Source organism: Polypterus senegalus, chromosome 11, assembly GCF_016835505.1.
Source record: "Polypterus senegalus isolate Bchr_013 chromosome 11, ASM1683550v1, whole genome shotgun sequence".
Lineage (NCBI taxonomy): Eukaryota > Metazoa > Chordata > Cladistia > Polypteriformes > Polypteridae > Polypterus > Polypterus senegalus.
In genome coordinates this window covers 152,343,764-152,367,581 of record NC_053164.1, presented here as the reverse complement: position 1 = coordinate 152,367,581, position 23,818 = coordinate 152,343,764, and the positions used below count along the sequence as shown (strand labels likewise).

The 23,818-nt window shown below is 37.3% G+C and overlaps 1 protein-coding gene across 13 annotated transcripts in view; it reads left to right on the top strand.

The window, feature by feature from the left end:
* dnm1l (dynamin 1-like) overlaps positions 1-23,818 on the top strand; it is a 200,844-nt gene that overhangs the window by 46,747 nt on the left and 130,279 nt on the right. For 12 of the 13 annotated variants that reach the window (XM_039769937.1, XM_039769930.1, XM_039769935.1 and 9 more), the window contains 2 exons: positions 12,139-12,185; positions 15,454-15,525. In XM_039769937.1, the coding sequence (XP_039625871.1) occupies positions 12,139-12,185; positions 15,454-15,525 (119 nt within the window). The remainder of the gene's footprint in view (positions 1-12,138; positions 12,186-15,453; positions 15,526-23,818) is intronic. The other variant, XM_039769941.1, reaches the window with a different exon arrangement.

Sequence of the window (23,818 nt, the reverse complement as noted above, 5' to 3'; positions counted from 1 at the left end):
ACGTAAGTACATAGAGAACAAGGAAGAACTCCAAACAGCGCTGAGCACAAAACGCCATTTCACAATTGAGAAGGCAGAAAAACATTATGAAGCAAATGATGCATACAAGCATATTCATAAGTACAGCTACTGCGGAAACAAAGCACGGCGTGAACCGTAAGTTTATATTAAATTAAGTTCATAGACAGGCTGCCACTAGCGCTTGTAATTTAGTGCCTGCCCATATAAGGCCGTCCATCAGCGAAATCCAATACAAACACTGCCGGTAAATGTTCACGGGTGAAGGACTGTGCTTATGCAGAGGAAGATGAGATGGTCAGGGTGGTGTTTGGCACAAACTCATTGAAACTGCGAGAGAAACTTTTAAGGGCCGGGTCTTAGCTGACATTACACGAGATGGCACCAGCACAGCTGGGAACCTTCGATGCAAGAACACCAAGCGGCTCACATGAACTGACGCAGTGCACAGACAAAAAGCAACAGTATAGAGTGCTGAACAAAAACCGAATTACACAATTGAGAAGGCAACAAAAAAATATGAAGCGTCTGATACATACAATCATATTCATAAGTGCAGCTACTGCGGAAACAAAGCACACGGTGGAAAAAGTGAATGTCCCGCTAAAGGAAGGCAGTGTAAAAAAAAAAAAACCCGTGCATGCAGTTTGTCACATCTCAGATAAAGAGGAAGACGAGCTGTTTATTGATGCAGTAAGAAACGAATCGATGAATTAAACCTCTTATCTTTACAACGATTGACAAACACGGAATGTAACTTGAACACAACACATCGCATACAAATACGACCCTGATTGAAACAAATAATGATAATCAAATCCTTGATGACAGCAACATTCAATAACACTCACAAAACAATTACTGTATATTGACAATCATGTTACGTTATTTTTAAAATGTTCCCTTTTCTTTTTCATAACTTCTACTTCTCCACTGCGATACGCGGGTATATATATATAAATCTATACTAATAAAAGGCAAAGCCCTCACTCACTCACTCACTCACTCACTCACTGACTCATCACTAATTCTCCAACTTCCCGTGTGGGTGGAAGGCTGAAATTTGGCAGGTTCATTCCTTACAGCTTCCTTACGAAAGTTGGGCAGGTTTTATATCGAAATTCTACGCGTAATGGTCATAACTGGAAGCAGTTTGTCTCCATTTACTGTAATGGAGATGAGCTTCAACGCCGTGGGGTCGGAGGTTCGTGTGACATCATCACGCCTCCCACGTAATCACGCAGTACATAGAAAACCAGGAAGACCTCAAAAGCTGAAGAAAACATGCATTATATAATTGAGAAGGCAGCTAAACAATAAGAAGCGGCGAGTGACATATACAACCATATTCATGAGTTCTGCTACTTCGGAAACAAAGCACGATGTAAACCTACACTTTAAATTAAGTTCATAGACAGGCTGCGCTGGCGTTTGTAATTTAGTGCCTGCCCATATAAGGCGTCCGTCAGCGGCAATCCAATAGCAAACTGCCACGGGTAAATATTCACGGGTGAAGGACTGTGCTTATGGAGAGGAAGATGAGATGGTCAGGGTGGTGTTTGACACAAACTCAGCGAAACTGCGAGAGAAAGTTTTAAGTGCCAGGACTAAGGTAACATTAAATACAGCCATGGACATAGCACGAGATGGCACCAGCACAGCTGGGAACCTTCGATGCATGTACACCGAGTGGCTCACGTGAACTGGACGAGTGCACAGATAAAAGGCAACAGTTCCAAAGAGCTGAACAAAACCAATTACACAATTGAAAAGGCAGCAAAAATATGAAGCGCCTGATACATACAAGCATATTCATAAATCCAACTACTGCGGAAACAAAGCACACGTTGGAAAAAGTCAATTTCCCGCTAAAGGAAGACAGTGTAAAAAAAACCCGTGCATGCAGTGTGTCAGGTCTCAGATAAAGAAGACGAGCTGTTTATTGATGCAGTAAGAAACGAATCGATGAATGAAACCTGTTATCTTTACAACAATTGACAGACACGGAATGTAACTTGAACACAACACATCCTACAAATACGAACCTGATTGAAAGAAATAATGATAATCAAATCCTTGATGACAGCAACACTCAGTAACACTCACAAAACAAATACTGTATATTGACAGTCATGTTACGTTATTTTTAAAATGTTCCCTTTTCTTTTCTAGCTTTTTAACACACTACTTCTCCGCTGCGATACGCGGGTATATATATGTATATATATATATAACCCGATCTACATCCTCAAATAATGGATACTTTATTCGCCATCAATGATTGTTTTGGTAAAGCCATACTCAGTGTATTCGGTAAAAAAGTAAGGGCAAGGGGAGGATGACTTATTGAGGCATGCAGGCTGTAGTGCGCGTCAACTCTATCTGAATTGCGCGATCACATTTGAAAACATATATCTTTTCAAGTTCTATTTAGTCCATACAGGGAGTGCAGAATTATTAGGCAAGTTGTATTTTTGAGGATTAATTTTAATATGGAACAAACACAGTGCTATCAGTCAATCCAAAATGTTAATAAACCTGAAACCTGAATGTTTCACAACAGAAATGTGAGTGTGAACATCATCAGGGGAATACATATGTGCGCACAATTATTAGGCAACTATTAGTGTGCAGATTTATTATGCAACTAAAGGAAAAATGAAAATTTTCCCATCTCACTTGTTTATTTTCATCTGTTATAGTGAGAATAATAAACAAACACCTCAAAATTTACAAATAAACATCTCTGACATTTCAAAAAAAATAAATCAATCAATCAATGACCAATATAGCCACCCTTCTTTCCAATAACAGTCATAAGCCTTTCCATTCATGGAGTCTGTCAGTTTCTTGATCTGTTGACGATCAGCTTTTGTGGAGCAGTGACTACAGCCTCCCAGACACTCTTCAGAGAGGTGTATTGTTTTTCTCCCCCTTAAATCTAGCGTTTAAGAAGTGCCCACAAGTTCTCGATAGGGTTTAGGTCAGATGAGGAAGGGGGCCATGTCATTATTCCTTCATCTTTAAGGCCTTTACTGGCTGGCCACGCAGTGGAGAACTTCGATGCAAGTGATGGAGCATTGGCCTGCATAAAAATCATGGTCTTTTTCCTGTATCACTGTTTGAAGAAAGTGTCTTTGAAAAACGGGCAGTAGGTTTGGGAGTTGATTTTGAGTTCATCTTCAATGCAAAAGGTCCAACTAGCTCATCTTTAAAAATACCAGCTCATACCAGTACCCCACCTCCACGTTGGAGTGGAGCTCTGTGCCCATTACTGATCCACAGGTCCATCCATCTGGTCCATCAAGAGTCACTCTCATCTCATCAGTCCATAAAACCTTTGAAAAAAATCTGTCTTCAGATATTTCTTGGCCCAGTTTTGACGTTTCAACTTATGTTTCTTGTTCAGTGGTGGTTGGGTTTCAGCCCTCCTTACCTTGGCCATGTCTTTGAGCACTGAACACCTTGTACTTCTGGGCACTCCAGGTAGGTTGCAGCTCTGGAATATGAAAGTACTGGAGGATAATGGGTTCCTGGTAGCTTCACGCTTGATTCTTCTCAAATCTTTGGCAGCTAATTTTGTCTTTTGTTCTCAACACGTTTCTTGCGACCCTGTTGACTATTTGCAACAAAATGTTTGATGGTTCTGTGATCACACACCAATATCTTAGCAATTCCAAAAGTGCTGCATCCCTCTGAAAGACTTTTACAATTTTTGACTTTTCAGAGTCAGTTAAATCTCTTTTTTGGCCCATTTTGCCTGAGGAAAACTAGCTGCCTAATAATTCTGCACACCTTGATATAGGGTGTTGATCTCCTTAGGCCACACCCTCCCTCATTACACAAATACACATCACCTGACGTGCTTAAATCCAATAAGCATTCAAGTTAATACAGCTTGGAGTTGGAATATACGCATTAAAAATGATGATATGGTCAAAATACTCACTTGCCTAATAATTGTGCACACAGTGTATGTGTCAAACTCAAGGGCCGCGGGCCACATCCGGCCCGGCGTGTAATTATATCCGGCCCGCGAGATCATTTTATATTCTGTATTATTGTTATTAAAGCCGGGTATATGAAGCGCTGGTAACACAATAAACTACAGATCCCATAATGCAGCGCCTCAGCTGCCTTGCCGAACAGTTAGCGCGTTAATCAAGTCTACCTTAAGATGCTGCAAGTTATTGCGAAGCTAGCTCACACGATGCTGAAGAAAAAAGTTGATTCTGAAAATAGAGCATTTAAAAACCGATGGGAGGCTGAGTATATGTTTACTGAACCCGTGTGTCTCATTTGTGTAGCTAATGTGGCTGTAATTACAGAATTTAATCTAAGACGGCACTATAAAACAAAACATCAGGGTAACCTGAAAGACCTGAATGCAATGCAGAAGATACAGAAAGCAGAAGAATTAAATAAGAATCTGACACTTCAGCGGACGTTTTTACCCATGCACAATCACAAAGTGATTTCAATTGAGGCTGCTTTTATGGGAGACACAACCACTTGCCCCACTTTCCCTATTACCAAGTAATGTTAAACCAAGTCGTCACTACGGTGTTCCCAAATACGCACTTTGCTGATAAACTGAGCGCACTGCACACTGAGTTTGCACGGCGCTTTGGTGACTTTGAAGAACAAAAAAAGTCCGTCTACATGCGGCTCGAACCTTGTGCATGTTTGGTAGCACATATCTGTGTGAGAAGCTCTTCTCAGTGATAAAGACTAACAAAACAGCACACAGGAGTCGCCTCACTGATGAGCACCTGCAATCCATCCTGAGAATCTCCACAACACAGAACCTCACACCAAACAGAAACGAACCTGTTGCCAAAAAAAGATGCCAGGCGTCCAGCTCTAAAATGACATATGAGCAAAGACAACTGAATGATTTGATTTTTATTGCTGAAAGGAACACATTTTATTTATATTTCTAGGTTTTGTTATGCAGCATGTTCATATTTGAATTTGTATAATTTTGACAGGATATATTTTTATGGAGAGCAAAATCTTTTGGGATATTTAAAATCTAAGTTTATTTTTATAAAATATAAAATTACATAAGAGTAAAGAAATTTGAATGTTTGTTCTTTTAATGTTTACTTTATTTCTAACTTGTATAATTTAAACAGGATATATTTTTATGGAGAGCAAAATATTATAAGTTGTTTAAGGTTTGAGTTGATTTATTCAGGAATAATATTCCTGTCTGTTTTACCATTCCTACCAAAGATATTTCTGTCGACTAAATAAAAATTCCTTATATTTAAAATTTAAATAGAACTTGAACAAATACGATAGTTCATAATATCCACGTAGACTTGCGTAAGAGCTGGTGTCATCCGTTTTAACAAACAGCGTATTGCACTGATACTGAAATAACTGTGTGTGTATATATGTAGATATGTATGTATATGTATATATATGTTTATATATGTGTGTGTGTATGTATATATATATATATATATATATGTATTTGTGTGTATGTATGTGTGTATGTATATGTATGTGTATATGTATAGATATGTATATATATATATGTTTGTGTGTGTGTGTAAATATATATATTTATATTTATATTTATTTATATATATATATATATATATATATATATATATATATATATATATATATGACAACAACACTCATCACTCACAACAGTGACAAAACAATAACATTGACAATCATGTTACGTTATTTTCAAAATGTTTCCTTTTCTTTTTTATTGCTTCTTTAACACACTACTTCTCCGCTGCGAAGCGCGGGTATTTTGCTAGTGTATATATATACCCCGATCTAGAGTACATACTCTCGCATAGACAAGCCACACGCTGTGGCGCAATTGTAGAGTCTTCGCCTCTAACGCCGACATTCGAGGATCGATTCGAGAGGGATGCAATGAGTATGTACGCGCTACCTGATTCATTTTACCTTCGCATCTCCTTGGTTTGGGACGTATGAAAAAATATTCGGTTAACGCAGAATCATGTTACGTTATTTTTAAAATGTTTCCCTTTCTTAGCACAAGCACAGCTGAGAAGCTTTGATGCATGTACTCCATAACGCGTTAAAAAAATAACGCATTTAATCACACTTTCAATTCCAAGCAACGGAACTTTTGTCAATGCATGATTTCCTGGTACATCCATTACACTGATGCACACATCACAGCTACAAAAATGTTAGAGTCGGAATAAAGCGCGTTCCTACGACTGATCATTTCGACTACCCGAAGCCTTGATAAAAGCATGGTTTTGTGCACACTGAAAAGCAAGCAAAATTAGATGCATTACAGAAAGTGGACTTTGTGGCTCTTACTGGGGATCATTGGACTTCCGTGACAGTTAGTAATTCTAATTACATCTAATTACAAAATGTTCAATGATCACACTGTTTTAGCCTAATGTACAAAATAATTTTGCCTAATGTTACTCAGAGTTTAAAGATTAAGTTGGTCAAATTACCTTTTATTATGTTTCTGACTTATTTTTTTAAGAAGAAAAACTGCACTTTATGTTGAAATTTTGGTTATTATTATTTAAAGACAATACTATTCTGAAAATCTACTTAAACTACCACTTTATTTTTAAGTCTGCCCAATTTTAACCAGGGATGATATTTTTGTTTCTGTTTTGAATTCAAATGCAGTTTAAAAGCTTTTTTTTCAGAAATTAAAACAGCTTCAGTTTACAATATTAATGTCCATGTCTATTATTTGATTCTGTCACCCACTAAAACCCTTTTAAATTAAAAAACATTTGCCATTTGGGGCAAATTTACGTGTGCGATTACATACGATTAATCAAGATTAATTCTTACACAGCCTCTAATTAATTGGATAAATTTTTTTAATCGAGTCCCACCCCTAATATATATATATATATATATATATATATATATGTAGATATATATATGTAGATTTGTATATATATGTGTATATACAGTATATATGTAGATATGTATATGTGTATATATATGTTTATATATGTGTGTGTGTGTGTGTATATATATATATATATATATATATATATATATATATATATATATATATATATATATATATATATAAATAGATAGATATGACAACAACACTCATATCAATGACAAAACAATTACATTAACAATCATCTTACGTTATTTTTAAAATGTTTGCTTTTCTTTTCATATCTTCTTTAACACACTACTTCTCCACAAGCTGGTATTCTGCTAGTATATATATATATATATATATATATATATATATATATATATAGTGGACGCGACCCGGACACAGACAGGCGGAAATGTTGTTCATCACTACCACACGTTTATTATACAACTATTTACAGAGTCAATAGTGCACACACAACACAGTCCTGGCCACACAATGCCTTCTCTTTGGGCCGCCTCCACTCTCTCTTCTCCTACCTTGTCCTGCCTCCACCCAACTCCAGCTTCGAATGAAGGGAGATGGCCCCTTTTATATCATCCCGGATGAGCTCCAGGTGTGTCTCGGCATTCCTCCCTGGACACACCCCAGTGTGGCGGAAATGCCGGCTGTTCTCCCAGAAGCTCTCCGGGTGTCCCTTCTCTTCTTCCCCCCAGCACTTCCTGGTGTGGCGGAAGTGCTGAGGTCCAGGGTCCCCAAGGCATTGGGGCGCCCCCTGGTGGTGACCACGGGTCCCTACAGGGTTGGAGTTCCAAGCTCTCTACCCGTGGCCCCCAAAGCAACCAGGAAGGCAGCCCCCACGTGATCCAGGGTGAGCATTGACCCTCTTCCAGTCCCTCAAGGCGTCCCGGCCGGGTCATTGCCCCGGCATCCCTGACAATATATATATATATATATATATATATATATATATATATATATATATATATATATATATATATATATATATATATATATATATATATATATACAGTAATCCTCCTCGATCGCGGGGGTTGCGTTCCAGAACCCCCTGCGTAGATGAAAATCCGCGAAGTAGAAACCATATGTTTGTTTAGTTATTTTTATATATTTTAAGCCCTTAAAAACTCTCCCATACTGTTAACATTATTAGAGCCCTCTAGACATGAAATAATAACACCCTTTAGTCAAAAGTTTAAACTGTGCTCCATGACAAGACAGAGATGACAGTTCTTTCTCACAATTAAAAGAATGCAAATAGATCTTGTTCTCTTCAGGAGCAGAGAATTTCAGAGAGAGAGAGAGAGAGTGCTCGCAATGAAAAGCAAACAATCAAAAAATCAATATGTGTGCTTTTAAGTTTGCCGCTGCATTTTTTAGAGGAGCGTCAGTATCTTCTAAGCAAACAGCCTCTGTGCAAACAGCCCCTCTGCTCACATCTACTCCATCAGGCGCAGAGAACGTCAGAGAGAGAGAGAGCGAGATTAAAGCAAACCATCAAAAAATCAATAAGTGTGCTTTTGGAAGCACCGCAATAAAGCAGCATTTCTTAGATGTGCCTCCATATCCACTAGGCAAACAGCTTCTGTGCAAACAGCACCTCTGCTCACAGCCCCTCCTTCAGGTGCAGAGAATGTCAGAGAGGGTGAGATAGAGGCAGAGACAAGCAAACAATCAAGCTCCGCGCGGGATGCATATCTTATAGCATTGAGGAGTTTTAGTTAATATGTAATACATGCTCTGATTGGGTAGCTTCTAAGCCATCCGCCAATAGCGTCCCTTGTATGAAATCAACAGGGCAAACAAACTGAGGAAGCGTTTAGCATATATTAAAAGACCCATTGTCCGCAGAAATCCGTGAACCAGCGAAAAATCTGTGATATATATTTAGATGTGCTTACATTTAAAATCCACGATAGAGTGAAGCCGCGAAAGTCGAAGCGCGATATAGCGAGGATTACTGTATATACACTGCTCACAAAAATTAAAGGAACACTTTTTTTATTGGGCCTGGCATGAAATCAATTAAACCTGTCTGATAATTTTCTGGTTGGTTAAGCAGCTGAGGTCATTGTTAATCACTTTCAGCTGTATTGGTGTTCATGGACTTAACGACAGGTGCACTAAAGTGGCAAAAATTAGAAAACCCTCAAAACAGGACTGGTTTTACATGTGGAGGTCATTTCAAGTTTCTCCCTCTTGATCTTTTTTGGCTGGTATAATAGTTTATAATAGTTTAGTTCTATAAAAAATAAAATCCCTTGCCTGTCATGACCACCCCTTTAAATTGGGGTAGGATCTCATTTTCACAACAGCAGTCATTATCCTATAAAACTTTTTTCCTGTATATTACATCCACAAATGATTATGGCAGATTAAAACTGATCAGACTTTGAACACTGTGTACTTTAAATGGTGCACAGTGTCTTTAATAAGCCTATCAAGCAGTATTCTATTGCACGTTCATATCTAATGTGCCTCTCCATCCCTTCCACCAGATGGGAATCTCATTTCCATGGCTGAACCTATTATATTGAAATAGTCTTGTTTACAAAATGAATACTAGACAGCTAAAATTGTGTAAAACCTTTTTAAAAGAATCTAGGAACTCTTGTCACTTTTTTCTCCACTGTACACTTTTGTCCTATCCACTGGAAGGGAATACTTATTGCCCCAGCTGGAGTAGAGCCGTTGAAATGTGTGCTTCCCTTTCTGCTGCTTAGAAATGAACACTGTTCAACACTGTGCTAAAATTCTTCTTCTGTATTTTAAAAAGTTGTAGAAAACTACAGTGGAACCTCAGTTCACGAACGTCTCAGTACACGTACAACTCAGTTTACGACCAAAAAGTTTGCCATACTTTTGCCTCGGTTAAAGACAACACACTCGGTATACGAACAAGCCAGTTTCCCTTTCGGTTTGTACATGTTCAGTCTCTCCCTGTGCATTTCCTGTGCAGCGAGCGAGAGAGCGCGAGCGCACACACACAGGCAGTGCCGTGAGAGAGTGCCAGACACACACACACATATACGCTGAGGCAGTGCGAGAGAGAGCTGGACGCATTAAGATACGAAGGCAGTTAAAGAATGCACTGGGCTTGATTTTGTTTTCACTTCTGTTTCCAGCGATTGGTTTGTAGCTGCATTGTTGCAATATTATTTTTCTTGGTGGTTTATTAAATTACAGATTTTTTCAAATTTTCATTTTTTCCCTGTGCTTAAAACTCATTAAAAAAGTGCTTTTAGCCAGCGGTTGGTAGCGCTATATCGCAAACTATTGTAGTGTTAGTTTTCTCTGTTGTTCAAGGTTTTCTCAGTGTTATTCATTTAGTTTTTTATTATGCTGTGCATTCTATGGTTTAATTAACTATATTTGTGCTTAAAAGCTTAAAAAAATACATATTTACATACAGTTCGTATGGTCTGGAACAGATTAATTGTATTTACATACAATCCTATGGGGGGAAATTGCTTCGGTTCACGACCAAATCGGTTTACGACCAGAGTTTTGGAACGAATTATGGTCGTGAAATGAGGTTCTACTGTATATCACTTTCATGTCTACTGTGGCTTTCTGTTAAATCCTCGTACGGGTTCACTGGTGTCCATGGCTGGAGCAGAGCTATAGAAATGCCTTCTTTGATTTTGCCTCAGACTGTAGCAGCTATTGACAGTTGTGTTCTCACAATCAAGGGTATATCAGATGGAACATTAAACAATAGAACGTTGAAGGAATTTCTGCATCACAATGGCCTAGAATCATTTGCTCAGCATTAAAATCTGTGTATCACAAAGATCTCGGACAGACTGAAAACTAAAAAGCGGTGAAAATTAGTGAGTAGTACCAATATGGGCATTATTTTTAGAATATCCATCTCAAAGGTGCAAGTCTTACCAACTTTAGAGAGAACCTTCAATTGTATGTTGAGAAAACAGTGGAGGTTACAGTCATGGAACTGGAAAGCCAGTTTGAAAATATGGTATTGAACCATGACCAGATGATTTAACCACTTTTGGAGAAAATGAGATTGACATTTTAATTAAATAGTATCAAGAAGTATTGTTGATGAATGCCTGTGGCTTTACAAACAGAATGGAGATTGCTAAAAATTCTAATTAAAGGCCAATTCTTAGATAAGTCTTCTCAACTTGTGGGAAGTCTTATTGACAAAAGAGCTTTATTGCACAGATTTCCAGAATATTCTACATCTTGTTGAGATCATTCTTGTTTTCCCTCTTTCAGCAGCTTAGTGTGAACATGGCTTTTCAGTATAGAACACAATAAAATCAAAAGTGTGAAACCCACTTGATGTCTCAATCTTTGAGGATTTAGTCAGAATCCGCACAGAAGGCCCAACACTTGAGCAGTTTGATGAGCCCTATGTCAAACTCTAGATGTCATTCAATCACGAAGAAATGAAGACCGCATTACACTTGGTGGTCCTCTGACACTGATATTCTAATGGTCAATGATACAGACATGGAGCCTGAGTAAAATACACTGTTCTTAATGACTGTACATAGTTTGAAAGTTATACAGTAATGGTATTCAGTTACCCAAATCATCAAGACAGACATAAAATACAAGGGAAGGATGCACTGCTCAGGAGAAGGAAAAGAATTAGGCACACATACATGGAGGTTAGAAAGTTATGAGATTGAAAGATTAATATTTTGCACATTTGATTATTTGGCATCTAAATCAAAGCTATTGGCTCCTAATTTTTTTTCTTTTAGGAGCCACTGGCTCGTTGAGGCCAATTTTTCTCTGGAGAATTGATAAATACACATGCACATACATATACACACACACTCATCGTAACTGGATCTAAATTACATAATGAATTGCAACTTTTAGTGGAACTATGTTTATCCTATGTTTGTATGACTTCCCAGCGTCAATGTGAGGTAATGGACACAGTTTTATTGGTTTATGAGAGATTTATTTTCACATGTACAGAGTAAATTTAAATTCTTATTTGTATGTGTTAATCAGCAAGCAGCACATCACCATTCTCCAGCACCTAGGACACTGATACAGTAAAACCCATAAATATCTTCTATTATCTGGAAGACCTGTCTCTTTTTGTGGCCAAAATAATTTGATGATAAGGAGAATCAGTCAATTATTTGTTTTGTTTTTAATACAGTAGCTTTTTCATTTAACTAATACATTTTTAGCTTTAGTTTTGTTTTCTTAAGAAGAGTTTCTTTCTTTATTTAAAGGTGGTGATTCAGAAGAATGGGGAAAATTCCTACACACAAAAAATAAGGTAAATGTAGTTTTAAGTTCAGAACAAAACTATTTTATTTTTTGGTCTTATGGGATGCTTACTTGTACTGTAACAAAGTAGAATGCCTCTTTTGTCAAGTACAATTTGAAAATTGTATCATTTTATTCTAATGAACTACGAATCAGTTCAAAATCCTCTCTGACTATGAAAATTTTTTCTTTGTGTGAAGAGGTTCCTCATAAGTCATTGTATGGACTAGTGTTCTAAAATATTTACAGTATAATTATACTAAGCTGCTACATGATATCTTCAATTTATAATCAATTCGATCAATAACAAAACTGTTGTTTAGAATTTTTATTTAGAAGTTAACCAGTACTACTTATTCGTTCTTGTGTTGGATCAGTACTGCCCATCATATTCCATATCGGCTGTCCTGTGGCTTTTTATGAGTATCAAATGAGTACTGAATTGAAAGGTCAGGCTGTGGAAAATTTAAACTATGACTGTGCATTCCCTAAAAAAATACTTGGAGATCTGTAAGGTACCAGAAAGTTAAGCAGTAAGTGGTTGGAATCATTTTGTCATTAAAATAATGAAAAGAGTATGCAGTACTGGAAAAAGAAGCGTCATTTGGTGATATACAAATCAAATTTCGGTATGAAACAAGTATCATTACTTGAACTAATTTAGTTGTGTTAAAAATGTAAGCGGTGTTTCCTGACTATACCAGTGTTCTCAAAAAAGGCTTATTTCTAAATAATTAGAGACAGCATTTAGTGCTAACAACTTGCCTCATTTTGTGTTCAAAATAATTTAATAAAATAAGAATTGGTCGATGTTTATTTTGTTTTTGATAACATTAGATTTTCAGATAATGTATAAAAGTCAGCTCTATATAAAGTGCTGTTTTTCAATATATGCAAAACATAATCTAAACCTACACAAAACTGTACTTTGCGCACATCTCGTGACTCAATCTATCCAATGTATCAAAGTTGCCAGAAACTTGTATGTTTTGAGGTTATTGCAAGTTGAGATCTAATTGGAGTAAAATTTTTTCTTTTATATCAGACGGTTTTGAGTTTTCAATAATCCCAAATCCTATAACACCTCTTTTTGGGGTAACACCTGGGTTGGTCAGTGCTGTTTAATGATCTGTTGTAGTAACTTGCAGTGAATTGCCAACATGCCAGGTTTTACTATTCGACTGAAGTAGCCCAATCCATCTATCACAGGACAGGGGTTAAAAAGCGTCATATTTTACTTGAGATTAGAAAAAAAATGCACTTTATGATGAGCAAGCGTTGGACAATGTTACAGACATTTATTAGTGTTGGTCTACCATTCATTGAATCTGTTGGACAGTTCTGAATATTGTCATTATCAGTTCACTGAATCTGCCAAACCATTTTGAATATTGCAGTATCCCTGAGTGATTTCTTCTTGTTAAATCTTTATTATTTCTTTGCTCCCTATATCGGTAGGAATTTGGGAATGGGATTTGAATGTATTGTATGCCATACCAATCTGTAATGTTTTCATTGTAATGAAACCACAAAGTCAAGAAATTGGTTATAATGGGAGGAGAAGAGACAATAATAAATTAGCAGACACCATCCACTGTCAAATTACAAGAATGGAAATTTCTCATTCCTGTAATGCAAATATAAATTCATACTGAGTTCCTTTGAATAGTTTTCTATTGTAAATAAAAATTAATTCTAAATGTTAATAAAGAAACCTGTGAATTAAAGTTCCATTTTCAAAAGCATGTGATTACATGGTTTTACCTTTTGCTCTGTATTCAGTCTTGTGGATGAAAAAGGTACATTATATGGTCAGAGGTATGTGGAGAATCTTCCGAATTATTGGGTTCAGATATTTCAGCCACACTCATTGCGACAGATAAAATAAAGCACATAGCCATGCAATCTCTATTGACAAACTTTGGCAGTAGAATGGGTAGTACTGAAAAGTTCAGTGATTTTTAAATGTGGCACTGTCATATGATGCCTCTTATGCCATAAGTCAATATGAGAAATGTCAGCTCTGAATGATCTGGCCCAGTCAACTGTAATTGACTGCTCTTATTGTGAAATGGAAGCATGTAGGAGCAAGAACAAATCAGCCAGAAAGTGTTAAGACTGTGCAAACTCACAGAGCAGGTTCCTGGGTGCTGAAGTACATAGCATGTAAAATTTGCCTGTCCTCTAAGCAACTCAACACAAGAACTGTGCAGTGCGAACTTCATGAAATAGGCTGAGCAGCTGCATACAAGCCTAAAATCACTATTTGTATGGCCAAGGGAGGAGTATTGTAAAGCATGCAACCATTATTGTCTGGAGCAATGAAAATGTGATGAATGTCCATTTTGGAACCTTTTATCTGAAGGACATTCTGCAAAAGTGTCAGCTCAACTGATTTTACACCTTTCCTATCTGGGCTGAAATTTGTATGGACTTCAATTCAGCCATTTACTAAGGAACTCGGGTGGGGGAAGGGGGTGCAGCTTGAGCTCTGCATCCTTGTTAAATCTGCTGTCTTAACAGGCCTTGTGTGCCTCTAAATCTTAACAAAACAGGCAATGTCCACTTTGTCCTATAATGGACACATCTGGGTTTGGTGGATGCCAGTAGAATGCTAACCCTCTGGACTGCACAGTTCCTACTGTAATTTGGTGGAGGAGGGATAATGGACTGGGACTGTTTTTCAGGGCTGTGCTAATCATCTTTCTTCCAGCAAGAGGTACACAGAAACCTTTTAGAGAATTGCCGCATTTTCAAATTTGTGGCAACATTTTGGGGAAGGCTGTTTTCTGTTCCAGTATGACTGTGCCCCCGTGCAGAAAGCCAAGTCCAAGACATGGTTTGATTTGTTTGTGTGGAGGAACTTGAGTCACCTGCACAAAGCCCTAACCTCTTCCCTATTGAACACCTTTGTGATGAATTGGAATAAAGGCCGCAAGTTGGGTCTTCTCATCCAACATGAGTATCTAATATCACTTATACTCCTTTATCTGTCTAATGCCAATGATTTTGGAATGGAATGTCCAATAAGCTCATATAGGTATGTAGGCCTTATAGTGTAAAAGGAAATGTCATGAGCCAATAGCAAGCTTATAGTGGCATATGCTCTGTGCAGCTTTAATGTGAGCAATATTATAGTTCAATGTATGTTCCTTCTAAATGCTTTACAAAAGAGGTTAAGAAAATAAATAAGTATATATTTTTGAACATCAAAAGTGTGTCTGCTGAAATGTTTGAATAATGTCAGTATGTCATTGTCAGCCTTGGACTTGTTTCAGATCTACAATGACTTTGATGAAATCAGACAAGAGATAGAGAATGAAACAGAAAGGATTTCTGGAAATAATAAGGTATATAATCTTTATATTTCATTATAGTGTTTTATATATTTATATTTCATATTGTATCATTTGTTTGCATAATCTTTGTGTTTTGTTAGGTGATATGAGATTATATTCATGTTATGTTCAGAAAAGAGAAAAGAATGTCTCGCCGCTTAACTACTTCCCAAATTTTTCTAATTAAATAATTGAGTTAGGTGGGTCCCAAGCACATATTTACACTGTAGAACTGCAAACATACTTAAAATACAAGTCTTTTTAGCATGAGAGGAAGCATACAGAATACATAGTGAAAACACAGTCTGGCATAGGAAGAAAAGAGTAATATGAAAGTAAATCCAAAAGTAAAGGGAATTTAAAAATATTCGGTAACAGCAATGGACAAAAGCTGATGCAATACAACACATCCGAACTGGCTTATGGGTAGTTTTAATATGTACAGCACAGTGCTGTACCAAACGTTTGGCCAAGGTCAAATAAACCTGGAGACTCCATTGCAGGATTTCACCATTGTTGAACAATGAGCCACAATGAGATTTTTTTTTTTTTTTTGGGCAGAGGAAGTGAAACCTGCTCAAATTCACTGGACCATGTTGGCTCATTATGTAACTGAAAACAGCATAACTCAGTGAAAAGTTTATGAATGAGTAGTAAGGTTTAAAGCACGAAGAACAAGTGTAACTGATTAACCTCAATCTGGTCGACCATCAACATCATGCACACATTGACATGGCAAATGCCTTCATCAGAGAAGGCTGACATATTACGTTGCTGGGTATCCGCTATGCATCTGGACATGCCATGGTGAATGATGACTTCAGGTACCCAAAAAACTTAATAATCTGAACAAGCAGCAGCACGTGGAGTTTGCGACCCAGTTTCTAAAATGTTATGACATAGATTTGAGTGTTATGGAGCAGATTGTCACTGGAGTTAAGTTCATCACTGTGGACTGGAAAGCAATAGAAAAATCATACAGTGTAAATACTGTACCTTTCTTCTCCAGTAAAGAAGTAATTAAAATGACAGCCCTCAAACAAGAAAATCATGATGACTTCCTTTTGGGACATAAAAGATCCAGTTCTGGGGCATTATCAGAAAAACAGACAATCTGTTACAGTACAAGGCACTGTTATGTGCTTAGAGAGAAAATGAAACCTGCAATTTGCAGCAAAAGAAGAGGAATGCTGTCAAAAATGGGGTTGTTGCTCCATGACAACACTCATCCCCATGCAGCAACTGCAACAGTGGTGGCATAGCAACAGCTATGGTTTGAACTTCTTTTATCATTCCCCTTACAGCTCTGATCTTTCACCATGTGAATATCATCAGTTTGGTCCACTTAAAGAGGTTCTAGATGGTTGCAGGTTCAGCTCTGTTGATGAGGTTAAGGAAGAAGTGCAGCCAAAATACTTTGTCTCCCAAAGAATGAAGAAGTTAGTTGAATGATACAAGAAATGCATTGACCTGCAGGAAGACTGTGGAGATGTGATGAAACTGTTGTGTTCATCTACTCACAGTTACCAGTATTAAAAGGCAAGTTGCGTTTACCTGTTTATTGTCCCTCCTATTATGCACAGACAGCAACTGAACTTATGATTCAAACAGGGCACTGTTGCCCTGAGGTTATAGTGGTAACTACTATGTGGCTATGCTGTTTCTCTTTTGATAAAATACATGTGCAAAAAATTAACTGTAGAAACTGGAAACTACACATACATATAAAAGAATTTTGATACAAAATAGAAACTGGTCTCATTGTAGTGTCAATACCTCTCCTTTAAATAATACTAATCCCTTATGCACTAATGTTTTTTTGGCATTATTATGCTTAAATTACATACTCACAAGTAAATGGCTATTACTCTGCTTATGTAATAAAGGAGCTGCAAATGGCTGGAGTAGTGAATACAACACTTTAAAAATTTAAAGGGAAGTATTTATTTGATTAAGAATACTTTTGCACTAGGCCTTTGAAAGTTAACAAGTTAATTTTTGAGATTAATGTAGCCTCTTTAACGGATTAAAAATGATCGTATCCAGGGCTGCCAACAAGGTGATCACGTCAGGGCGTGGTTTGGTCAGGACGGCATTCTCATGTAATTTTTTATTTTTTTTTTTTATCATGCAATAATACAAAAAAGTTAAGTGTGAACCTAAAGAATTACATACACATCCAGTATATTTATATACTACCTTTAAAAATTTTGACTAATAAAATTTTATTTAATGGTTTCAAATTGCACATTTCACAGCACCTTGACACATGTCAAATCATGGTACTGATATTCATTGCCTTGATTTATACATACCGATATAGATGCAGGGTTGTAGGAGGAAGGGGGCTTTATGGTAGTCATGAAGCAAAACTAAAGAAAAGTAGCAAAGGTAAAAATTATGTGATCTCTCTTTTTTTTTTGTCAATTTCATGTTTCTGCAAGATTGAATCAATGTCGTATCACATACACACAAAATATATTTATTTGAGTGGCACTGAAACCAAAATAAGTCTCTAGTACCTCTGTATCTAACTTGTCAGTCTTCCAGGTAGCTTACAGTGCTTACTGCCCTAATATAATGACAAAATTCTATGAAACAGAAGTGTATAGATTAGGGCTGGGAATTGATTTAAAAAGAATTAACTAATTAATCACATAAATGTATCTAATTAATTTTGATTAATTGCATCTAACTTTAAAACGTAACTATAAAATGAATACATAAAACATGAAAGTAAATACACACTGAATCACAATTTTTATATTTTAATCAACACAAAGGAGCTTAAAAAATTAATGACATAGTTTAAACTTAAACAATGACCTTAAAACTTTACTTTTAACAAATTTGAATGCTTTCCTAAAAGGCAAGTTAAAAAGAAGACAAAAAGAAATCAAGGACAATGTGTTATCAATTTGGCATAGCATGTGAGGCACAGACATGTCAAAGTAAAAATTAAACTGTTGAAATGACTGTTGACTTTGAATGCACTGCTGATGACTGATTTAACTGAAGCATCTCTTATTGGCATACATTTAAAGTTTTAAATACACTTAGACTTGTGTAACCCCTCTATAAAGTCTTCTGCTTCAGTGTTATGGCCAAGAAGCCTGTTGCTATTTCACTCTCACTCCCTTCTACTCACTCATTCACTGTGTGCTGTTCCCACACACCGCTCTGCTCCTTCTTTGCAGCCATGGCACAGCCGCCCCGTGTGACTCCTGTGCTCTAGGGATGGGCAGATTGATACCACAGTAATCATCACTTAAATAATCAAACTGTACTCATTTGGTATCGAGTACCTTTAAAATTATCGATTACTATTTTTTTCTATAAGATACGAAAGCAAGGTTCTTGCAGAGACATAGTATGTGCTACCGCACTTTCTGTTCTCATGTACTGAATTGAGCAGACGCCCTGTGACGCAAGGACACCGTATACCCACGCTCCTTGCACAAGTGCAGGCTGTGTACGACAATGGCAGACCAAAAGCATAGCGTTGTACGTGGCTATTTTTTACACATGAAAAAGAACACATCCACCCAGTGCAATATTTGTGAGAAGAGTGAACAGTACAGTGGCAAAACAACAAGCACATTTAAACATTTAAAAGGCACACACACTGACCAACAAAAAGAAATTTGAAAAACATCAAAAAGTTAAAATCTGAAGCATGTTGATTTAGCTACAGTTGGTTTCAGATAAAGCATGCTGCAGGAAAGTTTTCAAAGAGGCATGAAACATTATCCAGGTGACTGCTACTAGCAGTTTATGTTGACAGGGGTTTACTGAAGACTTTTAAGTTGAGTTTAACATTTTGCTGTTTACCATTCATTAATACCTATGAAACATAAAGCCTGTTGTTAGCATAATAGAGGGCCCACAATAGTGTAAAGCATCACTGTCAGAGCATTTTGTCACTGGTTCTGTCTGTTTTGTTTTTTCTGCTAATTAAAATGAAAGGTATAGTATAACCAGTATACATAAATAAAAATGTTAAATAGTCTTGCACTTTGCAAAATACTTAATAGCTATGCCTAATTTGAAGATGAAAACTTTCACTGAAAGTAGATTTTCTTTCCAAAGAGTGCACAAATAAATGTGTATAAAAATTTTAATTATTTTGCAAGTTCAGTGGATTTAGAAGTATTTTAATTGTGTTAGTAACAATAGTAGCATCTAGTATAATAAAATATAATTTTTCTGCTTTATTTTGTATTGTTAAATTTGTATTGTGCTCCTATCTTCTCTCACATTCTAAAGACAAGCATGTTTGGTGGATTGACAAAGTTAAATTAGCCCCTGATAATGTGCGTGTTCACCATGTGATAGGCTCCTGCTCTGTTCAGGAATTGTTCCTGCCTTGCACCCGCAGAGGCAAAATAGGATTATTTTTTCCTAAACACAAATTTGAAACTTGCCTAACTATAAAGTTAATATGACAAAATCTTTTTCGATAAAACAGAAGGGCAGAATATAATGGAAGATGCAAATGTGGGTATGTTTTTTTTTTGTAAATGTTAGTGTTCTAAGGCGATTGGTTTTAAGTATTTTGGAGAAGTGATTGGCTTGTTTACATTTATTAAAGCAATAACCAATGTGTTATGTAAATGTAAAAGTTCATATTATCTTTATTGCTTTTGTATTTTCATTTTGGGTGGCATGGTGGTGCAGTGGTAATGCTGCTGCCTCACAGTAAAGAGGCAGAGGTTTGTGACCTAGACCCTCCCTTTGTGGAGCATGTTTTTCCAATGCCTCCGTAAGTTTCCTCCCACCATCCAAAGACATGTAGGTTAGGTGAACTGGGAAAGCTAAATTGGCCTTTTTGTGTGTTTGGTGTGTTCAACCCAAAAACCATAACGCCCCCCCCAAAAATGATTTGCAGTAAGCAGGATAGAAAATGACATAATTTATTCATTTTGTTAAAATATACTTTGTAAAAAGTTTGTTCTAGTGACCATGATGCTGTGTCATGATATTAGTTATATTGACCCGTTCTTCTTTCGGCTGCTCCCATTAGGGGTTGCCACAGTGGATCATCTTTTTCCATATCTTCCTGTCTCTGTATCTTGCTCTGTTACTTCCATTACCTGCATGTCCTCCCTCACCACATCCATAAACCTTCTCTTAGGTCTTTGTTTTCCTCTTGCCTGGCAGCTCTATCCTTATCATCATTTTCCCATATACCCAGCAACTATCTTCTGCACACGTCCAAACCAACGTAATCTCACCTCTCTGACTTTGTCTCCAAACCATCTACCTGAGCTGACCCTCTAATGTACTCCATTTCTAATCCTCTCCATCCTCATCACATCCAATACAAATCTTAATATCTTTAACTCTGCTACCTCCAGCTCTGTCTCCTGTTTTATGTCACCATCTCCAACCCATATAATAATAATAATTATAATACATTTTATTTATATAGCGCCTTTCCCATGCTCAAGGTGCTTCACAGAGTCTTAGAAAAAAAACAACAGGATATATGTAACATTGGATACAAATGTTTTCCTGAATAGAACAATGAAACAGATAACAAAGCATTAAATTCAAAAATGGACAATAAACCAGAGTAAAATACAAAATTCAATACTAAAAGAAAAACTAAAAACAAATAACCTAATTTGTGATATAACAGACACACAAATTATCCTGAGTACCTGGACAGAGTAAACTGAAAGAAAGAGCAGAATGTTAAGTTAAAAGCCTTCCTAAATAGATGAGTTTTAAGTTGTTTTTTTTAAAAGAATGAATTGAGTCCACTGATCTAATTAATTTTGGGATGGCATTCCAAAGTCTGGGTGCTATGGAGCTGAAGGTCCTGTCACCCTTACAGTGCAGGTTAGTGTGAGGCACAACAAGATTACCAGAATCAGAGGAACAGGAAGCATAGGCGAACAGGAGCATAGCGATTTAGAAGGTCATTGATGTAGTCCGGTTCAAGGCCATTTAAAGGTTTGTAGATTATTAATATAGTTTTATATTCAATCCTGTAAGACACAGGGAGCTAGTGAAGGCGAAGTAGGATGGGTGTGATGTGCTCACTGTTGCTGGTTCGTGTAAGGACTCTTGCAGCAGAGTTTTGAATCAACTGGAGCTGTGATATAAGATTAGAAGGGGATCCTGCCAGCAGTGAGTTACAATAATCGATGTGGGATGTGATAAAAGCATGGACAAGTTTCTCAGCATTAGAAAAGGAGAGAAATGAGTGAACATGGTATATGTTACGGAGGTGAAAGAAAGAAAGTTTCTCAGTGTGGTTTGTGTGGGCGGAATAAGAAAGGGAGGAATCAAAAATATAACCTAGCTGGTCTCACTACCATCCTATAGACTTTCACTCTTACTGAATCCTGTCTGACACAAATTATTCCACAATCCCTGTTACTTTGTACTGTTGGTCCCAAGTACTTAAACTCCTCCACCTTTGCCAACTCTACTCCTTGTGTCTTCACCATTCTTCTGACCTCTCTGTCATTTACACACGTGTTCTGTCTTGTTCCTACTGACCTTCATTCCTTTCCTATCTAGAGCATATCTTTACTTCTCCAGGGTCTCCTCAACCTTCTCCATACACTAACTACAGATCACAGTGTCATCAGCAAACATCATAGTCCACGGGGACTCCTGTCTAATCTCTCCTGTCAAGCTGTCCATCACCATTGCAAATAAGGAAGGGCTCAGAGCCGATCCCTGATGTAATCCCACCTCCTCGTTGAATGCATCCGTCACTCCTACCGCAGACCTCACCACTGTCGCACTTCCCTTGTACATATCCTGTACAACTCTTACATACTTTCCTGTCACTCCCAAAGTCCACATACAATACCACAACTTCTCTTAAGGCACCCTGATATATGCTTTCTCCAGGTCCACAAAAACGCAATACAGCTCCTGGGCTTCTCTATACTTCTCGATCAACACCCTCAGAGCAAACATTGCATCTGTGGTGCTTTTTCTTGGCATGAAACCATACTGCTGCTCACTAATCATCGCCTCCCCTCTTAACCTAGCTTCCACTACTCTTTCCTATAACTTCATGCTGTCGCTCACCAATTTTATCCCCCTGCAGTTACTACAGCTGTGCACATCCACCCTTATTCTTAAAAATCGGTACCAGTACTGTTCTTCTCCACTCCTCTGACATCCTCTCATTTTCCAAGATTCAATTAAACAATCTGGTTAAACATTTCACTGCCATTTATCTTAAACACCCCCATTCTTCCACAGGTATGTCATCTGGACCAATGGCCATTCCATTCTTCATCCTCTTCATAGCTGTTCTTACTTACTCCATTAATTTTAGCAATTCTAAAAAATGATCATTTGAAAGTAAATTCCTATGCTCTTTAAAAAATATGCAATATCGGTATTGTAAATCTGACACATAAAATACATGTATCGGTATCTGTTTCAAAAATAGTGATATCACCCATCCCTACTGTGCTCCATCACCAACGCCGAACAAAAGCGCTTCTGTTCTTTCACACTCAAACCCATCTGTCACACTCCATCCACCCTTTTTGTGGGACTACCTCCTCTACCTCAGATATTTTAACTTGTAAAATGTACTGTGCCTTCTAAAAAGCAATGTGCTTCCTAGCTGTACAGCCACAGGCCCACTGCATCTCCAGCCTGATCTTTACAGTATTATTGTTTCGTAATATTTAAAAAAAAAACACACCATGAAAGTGCCACTCTGACCAAAGTAATGCTTGAGGTGTTTGCCTCATTGCTGGCCCTGGATGCGACAATATTTTTTAATGCGTTAAACAGACCACATTGATCTCAAATATTAGCGCATTAACTTTCCCATGCCTGGTATTGATTATCCCTGCCCATTATTGCTGTTTGCAGTATCTTCACTAATTTATGCATAGAATGCCACATAACCACCCAAGTTATGCATGGTGTCAGTTTTTAAGAAAGATAGCTACTACAGAGAACTTTTTTAGCATGACAAGAGCAAAGGTGTAGGTAGACCAATGTTTTCCAACCATTTTTCTGTGGTGGCACACTTTTGAAACACAAAAAATCCCACGATTCTACCAATCACAAAAGCATTAGATCTATACACTTGCTAAACTGTCTGTACTGGCGTGACTATCGGAGACACTGCCAAAAAAAAAAGCAAAAAAGCAGGTTGCCATTTGCAGACACAGCACTTAAGGCACTTTTCCATTGCATAGTACGGCACAGCACGGTTCAGTACAGCTCACCTTGGTTCGGCTCAGTTTGGCTCGGTTTTGCGTTTCGACTGCAGTTTAGTACCGCTTTAGAGTGGGCGGGATTATTCACGTGTCGT